This window comes from Stegodyphus dumicola, chromosome X2 (genome assembly GCF_044657685.1).
Source record: "Stegodyphus dumicola isolate Sdum_Otavi_A_Nest chromosome X2, ASM4465768v1".
Lineage (NCBI taxonomy): Eukaryota > Metazoa > Arthropoda > Arachnida > Araneae > Eresidae > Stegodyphus > Stegodyphus dumicola.
The window spans coordinates 5477355-5498013 of record NC_140781.1 but is presented as its reverse complement, the minus strand read 5'-3'; the positions used below and the strand labels follow the sequence as shown (position 1 = coordinate 5498013).

The following is a 20659-nucleotide window of genomic DNA, read 5'->3' as shown; positions in this document are numbered from 1 at the left end:
ATATTTGCAACTTCTATAAAAAGCTATGAATTTAAAATTTAGAAATTAAAAATAATATTTTATGGATTATGCATAAAATATAACTGCGAATAGTGCATTAAAAATATGTCTAATAAATTATTCAGCTATGATACTGAAGAAATGTATGCTAAAATTTTATATACTATCTGTTTTCTCCCCAAATTTGTGCATATTTTAAAAATATACAATCTCACATAGCAGTCAGCAGGATACAAGCATAGCAAATTTTGTGTAAATTCTGTGAACCTTTCTTTACATTTGCTCTGTATTTTTAAGGTACCAGCTATTTTTAAATGTGTTTAACTTTTTTATTTGTTTTGCAGTAACAGTACTGTTTAGTTTTAATTATATATTATTTCATTAATATTTAAAGCTTCTAGAAATGCAAAGAAATTCTTAAAAATTATTCCAGCTTCTATGCAATTAGAGATGATCATAATATGCATTATAACCTTACTTATCTAAACATTGTTACTTTCACAGTTCATAAGCAGAACTAAAAATTTCCAATAACATCGAATTTAAGTATTTTAAGAGTACAAATCCCGTAAGTTAAATCAGAGACATCTGGTGGCAATGAATGCAACTGGCCACCGAACTTCCATAAGCGTAAATTCAACACAATTGTAAACCAGGGTTTCTTAAACTTTTTTCAGTCACGACCCCTTTTTATCACTGAGATTTTTTCATGGCCGCCAGGACCCTATAATATTTTCTAAAATTTTGTGGGACCCCATAAGCAATGTGCAAATCTGACATATGCATGTGACTTCAAGTTTTTCACTTGTACTGCATAATACTATTGTAGTTTTAGGTCATTTACTTTAATTTCTAAATTTAAGACATAGAACAATGCGAAAATTTTAAATGAGTAATAGACGAAATGACAGTGTCACGTGCAAAGCAAGTAAAATGACTGCTTCTATTATAAAAAGAATGAGTCGAAACGTTTTTCTTTTTTTCTTTGTCTGTATCGTCTTATCTTTATCTATTTTCAGATACAATGTGTAAAAATATCTGTTAACTGTAAAATTATTACAATAAGAAATATCAAAACTACGAAATTTTTTAGTGACTCCCTGCTGCAGTTGTTCGTCTGTGTAATGCATTTCTCCCAATACGCTATGCATTGGTAACGCACTAATGGAAATGGGTCTTAACTATAACAAAATATAAAACAAAAAATCTTACATAAGGATGAAAATATACTTTCTAGTTTGCACATTTCTGAGAAAACTGTATCTTACTTACTTGTTTAGTGATAATGTATCAATACAAATATTTTCAAAAAGTAACACCAAAAGCATTTCATAACATAATAAACATCCAGAAATAATTATAAAAATACATAAAATATAAGCTGCTTACACTATTCCCACGCGTATCGACACTAGGGAATCTTCGAACCACATGTTTAATTGCAGATTCTAAACTTTTATCAGAAAGGAATGTTGGCTTGGATTTTGCATCTCCACATGCCTTTAAAAAGGGAAAAAAAAAAAAAAAAAAAAAAGAGAGAGAGAGAAAAGAAAAAAAAATCATTAGTGTACTTCATTTGAATATAACACAAATGCAATAAAATGTTTAAAATAGTCTATATATTCTTTATAAAAATACATTAAGGTATACATTACTATACATTCAATGACAAATTTTAAATACTATTCAATTCCTTGAATTATCATTACATTTTAATGTTTTCAAATTTTATCAAAAAGTTATATGTTTAAAGCAGTCATGGTATCCATATCTGACTCTTCCAAGGTATATGTATTGTTTATGAACATAAATTAGTTTTAAACATCCACAAAAGAGATAGTCTAGGCAAGTAAGAACTGGAGATTCTGCTGGCTATTACATATCATTCCATAACCAAAATCCTCTGCCATCATCCTCATAATACAATCTGCTTATGATTCTCAGAACCATTTTGCTATATTCAAGAGTAATGTTTATTCTCATGCCATAATACGATGACCTGCCATATAATGTCTCAGTACGTCTTAGCATTATAGTTTTTTTCAAATAACAAGAGTAAAAAAATTCATTGCCTTGACACAGCACACCAGACAATAACGTAGAGGAGCTTCAGGTAGATAATTCATGATCTAAAATCATAAGATGTAGGTTTTCAGAAGCACATCTTCAACAGTTTTGACCTTACTTTGATGAAACCATGCCTTGTCTTTACAAAATACCTAATCCAGAATGGAAATGCTATCACAAAGTTTTTACAAAACAACAGTAAGAGACATGATATACAATATGACAATGTTCAATAGCTGCTCCTACAAGACTCATCAAACTCCTTTTACTTCTAAAGAATTCATTCTCCTGCACCATCAAACTAATTTATCATTACCTTTTGCAAAACAGAACAATTTAAAAACCAGAGAACCACCGCAAAAAATATATATACATGGAATTATCTACCTTTAAATGCAGAGCTCAACTTTAAATTTAATAATATGCATGGATCGTAATTTGTTAAAATACGAACAAAAGTGCTGGAATGTTTTCTAAGTTGGGTATTTAAGTATTAGTGCAACCATCTTGGCAATTTTTCACAGAAGAAAGAATATGACGACTTATAATATAACTGAAAAGGAAAAATATATTGCATAGACATTTAATGATTTAATGTTTGAATTAACTATTCATACCATACTTTGATGAATAAATCTACTTACTTATGGGTTTTGTTTCTCTTATTTTGGTGAAAATTTTGCAGTCATCGCTTTAACCCTGTCAGCATTATGGCCGGAAAATTCCGCATAGAAGGCTGCCTTCTATATTCATTATACATGAAAATTTCTGGTAGTTTTTAATGTATCTGATATCGGTTTGGATGTATATTGGAATAAAAGGAATTAAGGTACAAAATGAGAGAGACATTTTTTAATTAAAATAAAGAAAATATCACATATTCATGACATTTTGAGGAACTTTGAAATTTCAGGCCTAAACCCTTAATGCTCAGAGGGTTAAAGAAGAGATTCAAAACAACCTTTAACAATTTTGCACCAAAATACATAATCATGGAAAAGTTTACTGCAGTTTTTTCCTCTGTAGCTATATTTCACAAACACATATTTAAAAATTGAATTTAAGGCAAAATATATCATGATATATAATATATAAACAACCTGAGAAGGGGGAGAAAGAACACATATGAAAATGACAATGTTACTTGTTAAAAATTTAAGAATTATTATGTGCATGGTTGGCAATGTTTACCATATTCTGAATATTTGGCGATTTTTACCGAGGTGGTTATGATGATATGTTAAACCCAAATTGCTTATTTTGTATATTCCAACAGAAAATTCAGATAATCTTTAATGATAAGGTGGAAATACTTTACATCATACTCACATACTTGCTAAATTTTCTTAATAAACTGGAAATGGTAATTCTATCAGATTTGTCATCAACTTTTCAACTTATCCATTACACTGTGATTCTAGCCCTGCTGTTACCTGCGACATAAGGCAACCATACGATACACATCTTGGTTTACTGGCCAGACAACTTCATAAAGGAGGCCTATTAGCTCGCCATCCTGAATGCTGCATGGCACTGACAACAGCCCATCGGCAGCACTGTTTACAGTGGTGCAGAGAATACAAAAACTGGATAGCTCACAAATGAAATCCCGTCCTCTTTACCAAAGAATTGTTTCAGTCTGACAAATGATTCTCGGCATCAGTTGACATGAAGGGAGGTAGGGGCATTATTAATTTAGAAGTGAAACCACAAAACTCAGCATTATATTTGAAAATTTTCACAAGACTAGCTTCGATGGTTTTATCAAACCATCAGCCTCAGCTGCCAAAGTGCAAGACAAGAGTTAAACTACTGGTGCCATCTATTGATGAAACAAGAAAACTAAAACATAATTTCCTTAAAGGCTGAAGGTAAAGATGGATTGGAATTAGGGTCATTAATTAAATCAGAAAGTTTTTTTTTTTGAATGTGAAATGCCTCTAGAAAAATCTAATTCACCAATGGAAGATGTTTTTTGAATAATTTTGGCTGCAGATAAATGGAAAGTGTGATTTTCGCACCAACAATGCTGGGCAACACAAGACTTCTGTGTTTCTTCACGGAAGTCTTGTCTTGTTTATCTTGATATGATGTTCTTTAACACTAAATTTTAGGGCTCTCTTAGTTTAACCAATGAAAATTAAGCCACACTGTACAGAAATCGTGCAACTAGCCCAGTGTGCTTCCACGGGGAGGCAAAATGATGGACGGAGCTCCATATTTTCAACAGAGGTTCACTTACAGGAAACTGTTACTGTGATGAAATTTTCCTCCCTTACTACATACATAGTTTTTTGTACACATGGCATTCTGTCACTACAAACCTTTTTCTGTTAGTTCCATACTGTACGCATCCAATTCATTTTTTTTGCTATGATTTCCTCATCCTTTAAAAATTATATTGTGCCTCTGTAGCATCATTTCATCTCTCCCAGTTGAGATTTTGCAGAATTATTGCTAAAACGAGCGTTTTTCATAACTTAAGTGGTGGCAGAGTCTATATCCCCTGTTGCATTCCTCAAATACATCTTTCCTTTAGAGAAAGGGAACCACAAATTTACTAATGCAGATGAAGTTGATTAATCCAGTGCCACCAATCAACGCATCACAGCCAGTCCAATGACTATTTTCATCCAAACCTTCACATACACCATCCAGAAGTTCTATGAAAATCATTATAGAGTCATGGCTCTTTACTCATCTTGTGAGACAGTTTCTTTAAATGCAATTTTTTTATCTCCAGCAGTATGGTGCTTGCGTCCCTTTAAATTGTCTGCTGATAACATGAAAGCCATCACAACCTTGTCTTCTAAGTTACTTGATGTCCATAACAAAATCTTTCAAAGTTTCCAAAATTACCTGTGAAATACTTTCTGCAATCGTAGAAGTAAGAGAAACGAAACATAAAAAAATGTTGGAAGAGATTTGTTTGATAGTTGCAACACAACTGTTTCATCAATCAAGGCTAAGAAATATTTTGATTTTCTACTTTTTCTATAACTTTTATTTGCACAGATAACCACAGGTTTAAAGTATTTCGTTTTGGACCATGAAATTTCTAAACAATGCTTTTTTCTTTGCAGTTACTACACTGGTGTAATAAATTAAGAGAATTGATCTACGATCTCCAGAACTACTGGACAGAATTTAATAAAATTTGATGTGAACATAGGTTGATATAATACAAACCAAATAAATATTCAACAGTTATAACAGACACACATGTTCGTGTGTAACACTCATGGGAGGCTGAAGGTCTGAAACAACGGTTGCAGAAGACACAAAAGAAATGGGTTAATAGAGTGTATGATCCTCTCTCACAGCGTGATGTCATACTGGAAATAAGGCAGTTTATCGGTGCTTGTGGCAACTGGTCCCACTCATTCAGCAACGCTGTTTTCAGTTCCTGGACGGAGGGGGTTGCGAGTTGCCCTCGCCAGAGCATCCCAGACATGCTTTATAGGATTGAGGTCTGGAGACCTGGCTGGCCAATCCATCCGGCGAATATCCTCCCTCTTGAGAAATTCCTTGACCAGAAGAGTTATACGTGGCCTCGTTTTATCATCCTGTAAGATGAACTCGGGGCCAGGCGAACATAGGGCTCCAAGAGCTCATCCCTATACCTCACACCAGTCACAGAGCCTCTGTCAAAGATGTGGAGAGATGTGCGGCCATCCAGCATGATGCTTGTCCAGACCATTACACTGCCATCACCTTAATTGTTAATTTTGCGGACATTGAAGGGTAGGTAGCGGGTCCCTGGATCTCTCAATATGAAGGTGCGGCGAGAATCAGTGTTTAGGCTAAAACAGGAATCGTCGGTGAACAGAACGGTCGTCCATTGCTCCATACTCGAATCACTATGCTGCCTGCACCATGCTCTCCTGTCCGTAAACGTGAGCAGGATCCAAACAGCCAATCTTCTGGCAAACAACCCTCTCTCATTCAGTCCTTTGGAAACAGTCACCCTTGTTACACGGGTTCCTGTGGCTGCATACAGGTTCCGAGAGCTCCAAGAAGCTGTAGCCCCTCTGTTACACCCTAATAAAATGGACAAATAGTGATCTTCTCTGGCCGCCGTGGCTCTTGGATGACTTTGCCCGGGCTTTCTCTCGATGGATCCAGTATCCTGGAACTGTTTCCATAGGTTACACACGATGCTGGTCGTTAAATTAAAGTCTCAGCATATCTGGACTTGCGATTGGCCTGCCTCTAGCCTCCCTGCAATTCGCCACCTCATTCCATCATCTAAACATTGGTGGTTACTCATTTTTACTGCTTTAATTTAACCGATTGCTGTAAGATAACAACAAGAAATTTGCTCAGGTGTGCTAGCGAACACAATTCATCTTACCCTCCACTCGCTTATAAAGCCTGTTTTTCTACTGGCTCCGCCTACACATACGTGTATGCTTACGTATTTGCCATACAAGATTTGCATTTCTATCTAGTAGGAGTGGTCTTTTCTTCAGTTCTTTTCATGCAATTCGATAAAATATGCAAATTCTCTTAATTTATTTCACCAGTGTAGATGATCATCCAGGTATTTTTCTCCACACTGAATGGAAGTTTTAAGATAGCCTTGAAATTTCCTTCATTTTTAGCGGGCAAGTTATCTAAATCAACTGGCCCTTGATCTCTATGCCTATGTAATGCAAAACCTTGTTTCTTACACAATATTAATGGTTTTTATTATGGGCTTCAGGGGCTCTGGGTTCTCCTTAGCTTCCTTGATTTTATTTTGATATAATAAAGCATCCATAGATTTAGTTTGCAGTTGTGCATTTGTCTCAAGCTGACACACTGAAAAAAAAAAAAAATTGTGATGCTCCAAAGGTATGAGGGTTATTCAAATATCGTTAGGCACATTTCCATTTCTTAAACCCTTATTGCCCCAAATAGCAACAGGCTGTGAAGATGTGCATTCAACATAAGGCATAGCAAAAAATATGTAATATTTGTAGTATGCTGCATCTTCTACTTTAGAGGTACTATCCAGGAATACTTTCCAAACTATGCATGACGAAATTTTCTGGGAAACCTTTTGCTTGAAACACTATTAGATGGGAACTCGTAGACGGCTTCCATGTAAATGTCAACAGTTCCCCAAAATCTGAACTTGTTGGAGAGTTTCATTTCAGTAGCATAATGTTGTCATCTATACTTAAATTTTGAGAACACAATAAACTCTCCTCATTATTCTCATTATTATTAGTACTATGACTATCACAGGAACTGGAATTAGATATGTCATTATCCATCACTGAAACACAGCTATCTATTACGAATAAGAAACTACTATGACCACCACCACTCTTGATTACTTCAGCCAGTACTATATTTGTTTTTCTTGGTTTGAAAAAATTCAGCAGAGAAGCTCGCTTTTTTTAATTTGGAATTAAATTTATGTTGATATTCCCATACAAATTTATATTATCACAAAATGAAAAATGATTGAGGGTACTAGATAGCCATAATAATTTAATAACATACTCATAAATTCATGCTCAGTTAAAATAAGTGTTATTTTAAGTAATATTCTATACTAGAAATTCAAAAATTAATCATTAAGACATTAATTTATGAATTTACTATGCTTTTATGGTGCAATATACTGATTCGCAGCTTCATATCACGCGACTCCAAGTGATCTCATTTCGTGTAAGCTACGCTACAAAAATCTACTTGTTTCAGCAATTATCTACATTAATTTCAAGTTAAATGTTAATTTGGAATACAAGTTTAAATGCAAGAATTATTTCAATTCGTATAAATAGCTTACTCAGAAATTATGTAAAACCACAGTGCTTTACTTCATTAGTGCATTCTCATTAGACTTGATGAATTTAACCCTTGACTTTGCCTTTCCTATATTTTCGCCTTCAGGTGAATGGCGCGATTGCATCCTAATTGACTTAATTACCACGAATGGCCTTAGAACATAAAATTGAACTTTCTGGTAAAAATTTTATGTAATTGTATGCCAGTATTGAGAGAAACAATCTGATAAGAAATGGATACGACTTGTTTTGAAAATGAGGCGTAAAAGATTGCCAGTGAGGATATTCAGTTTGACGTCAGTTGTATCATTTTTGGCGACTTTATTCCGTGCGCCAGCAAAATAGAAAAGTATTGTACGGTTTAACTGTTTATTTGGATAATATGATAAAAATATTAAAAAATAAATTTTTTTCAACTGAAGTAAAGGTCATCAAATAAAAGATAAAGCTGCCAAATAAGTTCAAAATTGCCAAGTGACAGAGAAATGTCACCAAATAACTTGGTTTTAATTTTAGTGAACCATTTAAAATTAGATCAAAACACATGCTTCGTTTGATGTACGTTTTCACTAATTCTACTTACTTTGATGGTGACCAGACACAGGTCCCTCATCTTCAGGAGTAAAAAAATTTCTGCAGGAATTTTTTTTTTTTTTTCTTTTTCCTGCAAATATCTCTGCCAAACTAAGGCTGCTTTTTTGCCCACTTTTAAATTTTACATTAGCCCATTCTCTTCAAATGAAGGATGTTACATTAAAATGTACAGCACCACTCAAATAATTTCGAGAAACATTATGAAGAATTTACTGACAAACTTTTGGATTTTTCTAATAAAAATGCTGTGAAAATAGCTGTTTATACATTCTCTATTTTTACACTAGTTTAATTTGAATGCTATTTTATAGGATATTTTCCTCATTTAGTATTAACAGAAAAGCTGTGGACAAGTGGACAAATATGATCACATTAACCGGTGTCTACTGTAAACCTTACAGTTGTGGATTAATAAACTGATCTGATTTGAAAACATCTTAACTTTTTTTAATTTACAAAAAGATTGACAGATAGACGAGAAATTTTCATGAAAGGAAAGATAAACTATCCTAAAAGAGTTTTAAGTGAATTTTTTTCATTATACTGACCCAAATTAAAATTTTTTATTTCCTTCAGAAAGGTATCTAGCCATTGCTTAAAAATTTTTACATTCAGAGTTCAAAAATAATAAAAACATCACATCGACTCAAATTTATTAGATAACTATTCAATATTCAATAACTATATATAGAATATTATAGAACAGAATATATATAAAATATTACAGAATACTTTCACTAAATTATAGAATACATGCTGTAATACGATTTGCAGTATATGAACGTCACAATATTCTCCTAATCACAGTAACAGTGGCGTAGAGAGGGGGGCAAAGGGGTGTATGATGTCCCGGGCGACACTCGCAGAGGGGCACCAAATGGCCTCCAAACAAGATTTTCATCATATCACTGTGTTTTTTCAGGGGGGAAAGGGGGCATCAAAAAGGTATTTTGCCCTGGGCGCCAGTTATGCTCACTACTCCACTGCATGGCAATTTTACTTCTCCCTGAAAGATGACATATATAGACCTACTACTAAAACACTCGCTTCCAAGTAAACAGTTCAATGACAGCTAACAGAAAGAAGCGTTTCTAATTTTCATCGATAGATGGCACTACCATCATGACCTACTGTAAAAAATCTAAACGGCAAGTCACTGCATACTGGTGACAACATGTCATGTGAACTAATTTTATGAATAAACTACTGTTGTCACTATAGTGTGCTGATCCAGTGATGCTGTTCGGAAATACAAAACTGATGTCACTATAGTGTGCTAATCCATATGTTGAAACATAAAAATTACATTACAGCATCAATCATACTCATAAACCCTACATCTTATATTCATGTACAAATACAAACAAAAAATTAAAATGGATTTTTATTTGATACCTATTTCCTAAACTATTATAATATGATTATGCATAGCGATATAAATTAAAACTACAATAGTAAATTGCATTATTTATGGAAGCTACACATCTGAATGATAAAAACTGTACTTCACTATAGCTAGTCCTTTCACTAACTTCACTGTGAGGAAATTTACTCTCTTTAGATTAAAAGAATGAATGACACTCGCATAATGTCATTACATTACATATTTCCTTTTCAACAGTTTTAATTGAAAGGAAAGAAAGTTACAATTTATAAAAACTGAAACACACTTTCACTAAATTAATTCTAAAATGCATAATAAGATAAGACTTTTTAATTAATCAGATATATGACTATCATTTCTGATGACATATTCAGAAAAGCTTAAAGATGAGAAAACCTAAGAATTTGAAACTCAGCATGTTAATAACCCATAATCTATATGGGTACAGAAATATGCTTAAGACTGAAAAAAAAAAAGTAACATTATTCATAACTAAAATGAGGATTCAAAACAAAAAAAAAAAAAAAAAAAAGTCCCTTGTCATACTCACAAGATCTATAATAAACAGGTTTTTATACATCTCTATATTTTTTTCAAAGTTTTGCAGGTGACTATTCATAAACGAAACAACAACTTGGCAATAACCCAAAGAGCACCTTTAAATATACTCTAACCCTTACTTAAAAAAGGGATATTTGAACAGGTTTTAGAAACAAGTTATTACTTTAATATTAAACACTAATGTTTCAGTGATTAAAACAATTTTTGATACTTACGTATTCTTTCATTATTCATGACAGTAAGATACTATCGAACAAAAAAAATTGATGGAAATCCCACCAATCGCTCCTGTGGAATTCTGCGGAAATTGATGCTCCTGTATTTAATAAACAGACAGTACTGAACATATTTTGTTTTTGCACTTCGTAAAAAGGCTTTCATCGATTTCTACTATTTTGTTAGGCCCTGTGATTTTACCCAAAGCTCTATTTAAAATGCTATGAACAAACTTTCCGCAGGTACTTTATTTCAATTTATACCTGTTTTGTTGGTCATAGTTGGCTGACCATAGTGTCCACTAATACATACATTGTTTAAGGTAAGATCCCATAACTTTGAAAATAATACATGCTGTTTTGTTGAAGGCAGATCCCAAATCGTAATTTTTTTATTCAAACTGCAAGAAAAATGCAACACTAGGAGTTAATTTATATCCCTGTTCACAAAAAAAAAAAAAAAAAAAAAGTGGCTCATCAAGAATCCATCAATATTCTATTAAATTAAAGTGCAGATGTTACGAGTGTGTTGTTTCATCATGTTTAAGGACTTTATCATGCTGCTTGGGGACACCTTGACAGTTGACAGAATAATATATAACTGTACAATTTTTATACAATAGATATGACTGTAATTTCCTTTTTAATAAATTTATTATGAAAAATTTCACATTAATTTTCTGCAAAGAATATATTTATGATACATTTCATGACAATAAACAATTTATAAAGCACAGGATACTTTACAGTCAGAATATTTATGAAATTTCTTACACTTATTTGAAATTCTAATGTCCAGTTTTATTTTTAACCCAAGTTCTAGAGACCAAATTCATAATAATTTAATACCTTTAATTACTACAAACCAATCAGATGCCTGTTCTTGTTATAGATAACAAGAATAGGACAGCAAAAAAAGAACATTGCTTAAATCAAACAGATAGAATGCATATTGTGCTGTTTTAACCAAATAAATACGATGCATACTGTAATACCTTAAAGGCTTACCAGGCGCTTACCAGTGGTATGCAAATAAGACCACAAATTTTCTCATAGATACTTATATGCAAATGAGATCACAAATTTTCTTCTAGTGCATTCTTATCAATATATGTACAAATGGATGCGGTTAATCTTTGGATTATGGTAACTTCGCGATTTTTTTGGCGACCAACCCTGCTACAGCAACCTGCTAGTTTTTGTTTGGACGCCATATTGTTTTCACGAAGTAAAGGCATTTCCCCCCCCCTCAACATTTTTTTCCAACAATCTGCTAGCCGAATTATGCTTATGCTAGAACTTTTATGGAACAAAAGTGCTTAATCATGACGAAGATTAGGTGCAAAATTGGGAGAAAGTGCAGAATCGCAAACTGCTTGCTGCATTTTTAAGAATTGCACATACACGGTATCCATGTACACGTCGATCTATTTTCACTTAAAAAAAATTCCCAGAATTGCACAAAAATGGCATTGTGCACACTCTTGACTTTATCCATGTACACTGCTAAACTCCTATATAGTAACCTTTATCGTCTCACCAAAATGTCGCCAAACTGCCTGTTACCATATTCCAAAGATTAGCCATGGATGCAATACTGTTTAAAGCGAACAGATTAAGAAACACGAATGGTAAAAGTTTACATTGGGTGCCCCTTGTTTTTTGGCGATTCTTTTTTGACGACAAGATCGGCGCCAGGAAGGCACAATTTCAAGATGGCCGCTACACAAAACCAAAATAAGAAGTCGAAGAATTGCACAAACTCTGTGTCCATGTACACATCGATCTGTTTTCACTTTAAAAAAAATCCTAGAATTGTACAAACTAGGCATTGCGCACTGCCCTAAATTTGTCCATGCACACATCAATCTATTTTAATTTAAATAAAATCAGGAAGCTAAAACTATCATGGTAACCAGAAGTGAGGTTTCGTCGCCAAAATTTAAAAAAAAATTGTTGCTAATCGAAGGGGCACCCAATTCTACACTAGAGCGAAATGAATTGACAAAATTACAATTTACTGACAATAAAAAGATACTTTACTTTCTGAAATACAATTTTGCTAAAGAAAATAGCCGCTTTTCTTTACTACCTTCAAACAAAGGCTCGAGAAAAATACTTTTGTAAATGATTCCAGTAGAGAAAAAAACAGCCTTAGATTTGCATAAATTTTGATAGTAACACAGCAATTTTTGTGTTGATGAAAATGGACCTGCATAAGATTGCCCTTGAAATCAACAGCATTTTACTCAAAATCTACTACAAATTCAAACCAAGGCTGTTTTCTTATCTAATTTTAAACTGCTGTATTTCTCTTTCAATTTGATCCTTGCATATGCTATTCAAGCAGTTATCATCAACTTAGAGCATTTAACTAATTATAGGACATGTTCTTATAAGAAATGAAAAATAATTTGCTAGCAAAGTTTTTTATTTAAACAAATCACTGCCATTTTAAGTTTTATTGATTTGATACAATTTCTTTATGTATAGTCACGTAATTTAATGAGATCAGAGACACGCTGGTACACATAAAAAAGAGAATACAGCTCAAAGCAACTGCTTCCGGTACTTTAGAAAGTGTAGAGAATGAATAGTAAAACTTCATTAAAATAAAATGGTATATAGTTAGGACTTTTAAGTGGGTTGCCTGAAATAAGACCATTAAAACAAGTAGCTACTGTTGAAGGAATACTTATTGAAACATCAACAAGTATTTATTTATATTCTGATTATTCCCAACTCTAAACATGTGGAAAAGTGCTCACAATTTGTGATTATAATTTTGATAAAATCTCGCGCCACACAAGTAACAAAATATATATTACACTCAATAACGTCAGTGAATATTGCAAATATTTCCAAATCAGCTAACATAAAAAGAATAATCTAAAAAAATTATTTTTAACTGTCTTCAATATACAACACCTCTCTTTAAATATACTAACCTTTTTTATGTTATAAATACGAGTAAGCATGCCAACGCCCCGGTCATTTAATATCGTTAATTTTTCTGCAAGCTTTTGTTGACTAGGTATAAGAGAGCGCGCCATCTCTCAAAAGTACTTTGGGCAGTCCTTTATTTATGTATTTTATGTAACACTCACGTTTTGGTCCATTTACATTACACACATATACAATTTATTTCACTCAGTGTAACGCTTCAATGTTACACTGCCACCTTCTCAGAAGGAAAGTTCATCTGGTCGATTATACATGAATGTAATACAAGACGCGCAAATAACTGTGTTATTTGCGCATACTAAAAGCACATTCCGATTATAGAAAGTTCTATGTTATATTTTGATGTCATTAAGTGCGCCCACAAAAACAATCTGACGTAAACGTTGCAATTCCGCGGGATGACAGTTTACAGTGACGCGATATCCTCATCAACCATCAGACCATCCGATAAGCTGTTCGTGAGAGGCGGAGCTCAGTCAAAGTCAACGCATAAGTTCCTGCACTTCACAACCAAAAAAAAAGTCATAAAACTTTTTATATGTATCACAAATAGTTTTCAAATTTCAGATCCTAAATATGTAATAAATATCATTCACCAATTTCCAAAGTTCTAGATATCGTAGAGTCAACTGTATTTATGTTACAGCTATAGACTGCTTTCAGCAAAATACTATTTGACAGTTCTTTTTTTCGCTTTTTCAATCTGCTTTTTTATCTGGCCTTAAAAAATTTCGTATCAGTGCTACAAAATCATTTTTATCTCAAACATAACTGTCCTCTTTCTATTTACCTTTCCTCGCACCTAAGCTGGATTTTGCAAAGCCAGCTGGCAAAAAGACTTCGCGAATGAAAAACAAACATTTGTTTACTTTGTCGGTCCCACGCTCGGAGGTTTTTCCTCCGCTCCGGGGAGTTAGAGATTTTTGACTGGCGCTGCGATCACGAAAGCTGGAGGCAGTGTCTAAACATAGCTCCGAAATTTTTAAAATAAATGTTTCAAAAATGTTTTCAACTCTCTAAAATAGTTAAATGCACCTTTCCTATGCAATGTCTCATTCATCAAATTGAAAAAGGAAACTTCGCTTCTTCGAAACTTCAGGTGTTTTGTTAGCTGTTCACTATGAACACGAGAAATCCAAAAGAGGCCCTGACACGGAATATTCAGATAAGTAACATTCTGTTCTCTATAAAATATCTGTTTCTCTATCACTAGGGTGTCATTAAATTTCTTTATTTATTATTTTTCATAAGATTCTAACATTATACAATAGTTGGTAATAGTAGCAGGTCATGTGGTTCTTTTCTTCGTAACTATTCCGTAGAGACGCCACATTCCTTATCAGTAGTCCATTCTTATCAGCAACTCACACCCTTCGGAGGCCCTCCTTTCGTGATTAGGAATTTCTTGTGAGGGAAAAATGGGGATCTCTTGATCATCGATGAGTATAGATTGTGATTTTTGTAACAAAGATCCCCGATTTTTTTTTTCAGGTCTCAAACTTAGAATTATGAGCAAATAAAAATACAGTGACGGAATTTGTTAAACTTGTACTATAATAAATTTCAACGGTTAAATTAATAAATTAATTTTATATTTAACTAATATTTAAGAAAAATAAACTGTATAATTTATTTTTGCTGAAATGCTCTCACACTGTGTATGATGGATTTATAATTTTGTCAATTACTGTTTTTCTGAAATATACATGAATTTTTTGGGAACGGTAATATTTAGTGTTACTTTAGTTAAAATATTATGTACATCTCTGTGATGATATATGTCTTTTCTAGTTAGGTCTCAAGATAAGGGCATACACATTACCATGTAGGAATTCTTTTTTTTTTTTTTTTTTTTAAACTTAGCTAAATTTTGCTTCTTAAAGACACTAATTTTTGCAGATGAACTCCTTAACTACACTCATGGACACAATCGTATTTTAGGATATTTTCTACTTCTTTTCCTTTTCTTTCTATAGGCCCTTTTTTTTTTCTCCTCCATTATTTTTGGGCCATTTATTTTAAATTTTATTTTGTCCCATCTTTTCTTTCTGGCCTTTTGAACTCGTAAAAAATGTACGAAGTTCCTTTTTACTCTCCTCAAATACGAAATTGCCCCTCTTTCTATATACCTTTCCTTCGCACCTATGCTTGATTTTTCGCCCATCGGTGCAGAAAGACTTAGCGGGTGCAAAACAAGACATCTGTCTACTTTGTCTGTCTGTCTGTCTGTCCCACGCCCGGAGGCGTATTTTTATTTCCTCCCTAGGAAACGCAACCCGCGACTAAATTTGGCAATTTATCAGCTCTTGGCGAAATTGTGACACCAAGTGCATGCGCAAGAGGAAATAACGCTGTCGGTTTATGTTTGAAATTTGTGAAGAATGCGAGTATGTCAAAATTTTATTTGATGGATTGTCTTCCAAGTTCGAAGGAAAAGAGGATTTCGACTTTGAGATCAGATGTGATCTCAATAGTGAAGACAAATGGGAGAATTGGGAAATACATTTTGAAGCTGTTTTCCACGTGCATTGGATTGTATCTTCCACAACAAAACAATGCAAATCGGAAACATAAAGTTTATTTTTAAGAAAGATTATGGGTGTCAATATATAAGACTAAATAAGAAAGAGGCTAGTTTCAGAAATAAAGAATGCTTAGCTGCTTTGCATGTCAGAATTAAAAAAACTAATAAGTATACAAGATGTCGTGATGAGTATGTAAAAAAGAATCTGTGCACTTTGATAAAAGTTTTATTTCGGCATACACATCGATGTGATGTTGCTGAAGCGTTGAATTGCCTACGCCCAATTGATTCGGTGAAAGAAGTATTCATCAACTACTTTCGTGCCGGTAAAATAACAATTAATAATGTGGTATTTTTATTCTGCTGTACATCCACAGAATTCACTGTTAGTAAATACCGACAAAATGTTGACGATAAAGGAAGTCTCATAAACATGTAGCTGAACATAGAATTGTTCTACCTAATAGGCAATATGTTTTATTACTTTTCCTGATATTCAGTACCTCATATTTCGTACAATAAATTTTACTTAAGATATCGGCATTATTTTAATTGCCCTAGTTAAGAAACTTTGAAGGCATTTTTTGCAACAGCTGAAAGCACATTAGATTGCAATTGTTAAGCATATTAATTCATCCATTACATTATGGAATAATGAATAAATTTATAGTTTCTATATGTATATTGAAATGACAGCTTCAGAATATAAAATTATTCAGCCACTATAGAAGGAAAAATCACTTAACTAATTGATTAGTTAATAATAAATTAATTGAATGTTGAAGCAATTAATAACACACAGTAACTTTTGATTTAGTTCAATTCTAAATATAATCACAGACTCCTCTGAGAGTAACAGCAAAAACGTCTACGAAATCTTTGACCAAGAGTGCACTTGGTTATATCTGTCATTAGTTTAAACCTTGGACACATTATAGGTGACGATATGAATTTGCCCAGCTCTATCTCATTTTGAAACAATGACCAGAATATAGATCCAAATATCATCTACCCCTCTTCCGTTCCCATTAACTCTTGAGGACTCATTGTTCCATGCTATATACCAGGGTTTAATTTCTAAAATTAGAAGTGCCGGAGCAATATGGAAGACTGTGAGGAAGGAAAGGAAAAAAATTAATTATAATAGCTACTAATTAAATAATAACTTTAAATTAATATGAATTAATTTGATTAAATAAACTAATTTAATTAAGAAAAATGTAAAGATAAAGAGAAATGTAATAAATTATTAAGTTAATTTTGAATAGTTAAATAGAAAAAAAGTATCGGACCTCGTCTTATTTGAGGCATTGTCCAGAATTACGATTCCACATAGATGCTAAGAAGGAGCTCAGCCAATCTCATTTTAAGCCGATTATACATAAAATGTACTATTCCAAGGGATGACAAGTATCAGTCTTTTCTTGAAGCACACCAAGGAAAAAAGATAAAACGATTAAAGCTCCACTAAGGAGAATAGTGAGAATTCTAGAAAGAGTATGAGGGTATGGAAAGAAATTCAACTGAAAAGTTTAGCTTTGAAGATAAAGAGGGAAGAGTTCAAAACTACCTGATCGCGATGCCCTGTCGACATAATTCTAGCCGTCAAGCAGAAATTTTCCCTGGTTACTTTTCCTGAATACAACGTGATAATAAATATAAGACTTCTCGGTACAAGTGCCAGCAGTGGTCCCCCCCATTTGGTTACATCATTCAGAAAGTCTACAGCTCTGCAGGAGGAAGTCGCTAGCATTCAACGTGCATGACCAGGGTATCCCTTTTAGTTCTTTGAGGAATACAAAATTTACCCGCTCTCATAAATTCAGTGCATACCCTGGAGCATAAGCCTTTAACATATAATTGGGGGCTTTTCTTTTCTTAAAAGTCTCAACCTCTGTGCAAGGCTTGAGTGCGATGGAAAGACAGGCTTGCATTCAGAAGTTAGAATCGGATTTTTAAGACATGTTTACTATTAAAACAAAATTTCTGCGTTAAAATTGTGGTTCACTTGCATAAAAAAGTGCCTGAGCCTTTTTATTTCGGACTCCGGCTAAAGCCACCAACCTGCACCCCTTTAATTCTCATTCTAAACTTTTCAAAGTAAATACAGATCTGTCATATGAATATAGTGCATCAAAACAAAAATATATGTGGTACTCAATTCTTTTTTTTTCTTTTTGTTTATTCTTCAAAAAATCTCTTATGTGACCTCAATAATTTGAAAGAAAAAATTAAATTATATCTGAACAATGGTAAGTTCTTATTTTAGTAGAAAGCTCACTCAATCCCTAAATATTAAAAATAAATATTTAGGATTAATAAATATTTTTAATATTTGGAAATTTATTATTCCCCAATTATATGACTATAATAACTAAATCCTTTACGCCACTTCTCTTTTACAAAGGTCTTAAATTTACTCTCAGAAAGAACTAAGCGTTATAAAGGAAGGCATGGATTTTCATTTTTCTAGAATGAAAAAGTGAAATTATTATTTAATATTTTTATTTAATGTAATGACTGTAAAAATGTACGCCTTAATTTTAAGAAAGTATACTGATCTAACATGTTTTTTTTTTTTTAAATTCTTTGATCATGTATAAAACAAATTTTTGTATATTGAATGTATTAACTTTAATATTTTATGCTAACCATAACACTATATAAACCTGAATTGCCAGTGCTGTGAGCAAACAGGCATAGAAATCATAGGAACTGTACACACTCAAGCAATGGTTAAGATACTACTAACTGATCGTCATTCTTCTTTCTGCATAAAAAAATTACATCTCTTACTATCAGATCTTTGACAACTCAGGATAACAAACATAATCATTACTCAACCACCGGTAATTATAATGCACTTTCTGGCCTTTCAAATGCTAATTAATAATATATATATTATTAATTAAACTATATATTTATTACATCATTTTATATTTTACTAATTTTAATTTGTATAAATATAATTTGAAAGTTTTTTTTTTTTACTAATCCCAGAACTTTTTCCCATTTAAATTAATGGTAAATAGTTCTTTGATATATACCATTTTGTTTATAAAAATGTTCAATGAAAGATTGCTTTCATTATGTATTAAAAAATTTTTATTTTAATTAAAATTTGGAAATTGGTCTGTAGTTATATCAGCTTGACACTGTTAATTAAAATAATTGCCATAATTTTCAAACTTTAAATTTCAGGATAGTTATTTCTTGTAAGTGCGTAGTGCATATTAATAGCATATAACCTAAAATAGCAACAATATGCCAAACTTATGGTGTATATAATCCTTGCTGTATAATAAGAGGGAAAAGATATTAAAAACAAGTCTTAAAATATTTTCATGCTTTTAAAATGAGATATACTTCCTGCAAGAGAGGTAGCACATAAAATTGTCATTTTGCCAATGTAATTAATATTTACATGCTACAATTGTAAAATTACTTAGCTGACACTGTAGAAATAATTTTTCTCTTGCAGTAAATACTTCTATATTATAAATCTTATGTCAATTAAGAATTCTCTTAACCTGTTCAATGGCCATACGATTGCCATTACCTTCAATTTCCTGGCATGATAAATGCTTCTATATATTTTTTAAACAATTTTCATAAAAATTAAAATTTGTAAGAAATAATTTCCAACATTTAGGATTGTGCACTGTTGTAGTTTAAATGAGAAATCAACTAGGATTTGATAAAATAACATTTATTAACAGACTTCAGAAACAAGCATGAGACATACCTAGCTATAAAATTGTTAAAAATAATTTCCGCATATAATTGTTCCAACCAACAACTGTATTGCATATTACAAAACTCAACTGAGGTTAGTCCATGGTACCCAATGGTGCATAAATTTTACATGTCTAAGGACATTTAGATGCAATCCTTCAAACCAAGTGCGAGGTCTGAGACTTTTTTTCTGGGCAAGATCTAAGATTGAAACATTATTTTGGTGTATCGTAATTGGTAAAACACATCATTTCAGCTATGAGGAATCCCTTTTTTCTGTAGTAATTTCACTGCTTCCTCCTCATTTTTTTTTTTTTTTTTTTTGTAAATCCTAGGCAACTTTGCTATTGAACAAGAATTTCTATCTGTAGAATTAAAGAGAAAGTGTTCGCACAAAAAATTAAACAGGCTACATTGAAATAAATGCTTAATAAAGCAAACAAATAAATACTGAGCTTTTTTTTTTTTTTTTTTTTTTTGTATTGATTCCCTTTAAGTCATACATGTTATTTCATAAATCACCATTTCATATTTTTAATTTTACAGTTAACATCTTACTGGATTTAAACTTAAGATCTAATATGCAGCAAAATTGAATATTCTAGATCTTTGACTTTGTACTATATCTCTAACAGCAGTCAGTATAAAGCCATGCTATACAGGATATAAAAAATTGCAGTGACAGTTTCTTTTTCAAGGATGTTCATGGTCTTTTGTTCATGTCATGGCACATTTTGTTGTTTCGGAAATGCTGCTTAGCACAGACAGAAACAAGTCCAGCAGACATTGAATTAAATCGATGGAACATCGTGCATAATTTTTTAAATTTCTGTGG

At 32.5% G+C, this 20659-nt stretch overlaps 1 protein-coding gene across 2 annotated transcripts in view; it reads right to left on the bottom strand.

The window, feature by feature from the left end:
* Window positions 1–14013, bottom strand: part of Hem (Nck associated protein 1 Hem) — a 144152-nt gene extending 130139 nt beyond the window's left edge. The window contains exons 1-2 of one of the 2 annotated variants that reach the window (XM_085809380.1): window positions 13550–14013; window positions 1390–1500 (exon numbers count right to left, since the gene is read on the bottom strand). In XM_085809380.1, coding sequence (XP_085665506.1) covers window positions 1390–1500; window positions 13550–13654 — 216 coding nt within the window. In that variant the 5' untranslated portion in view covers window positions 13655–14013. The remainder of the gene's footprint in view (window positions 1–1389; window positions 1501–13549) is intronic. The other variant, XM_085809381.1, reaches the window with a different exon arrangement.
* Window positions 14014–20659: the final 6646 nt, after the last annotated feature.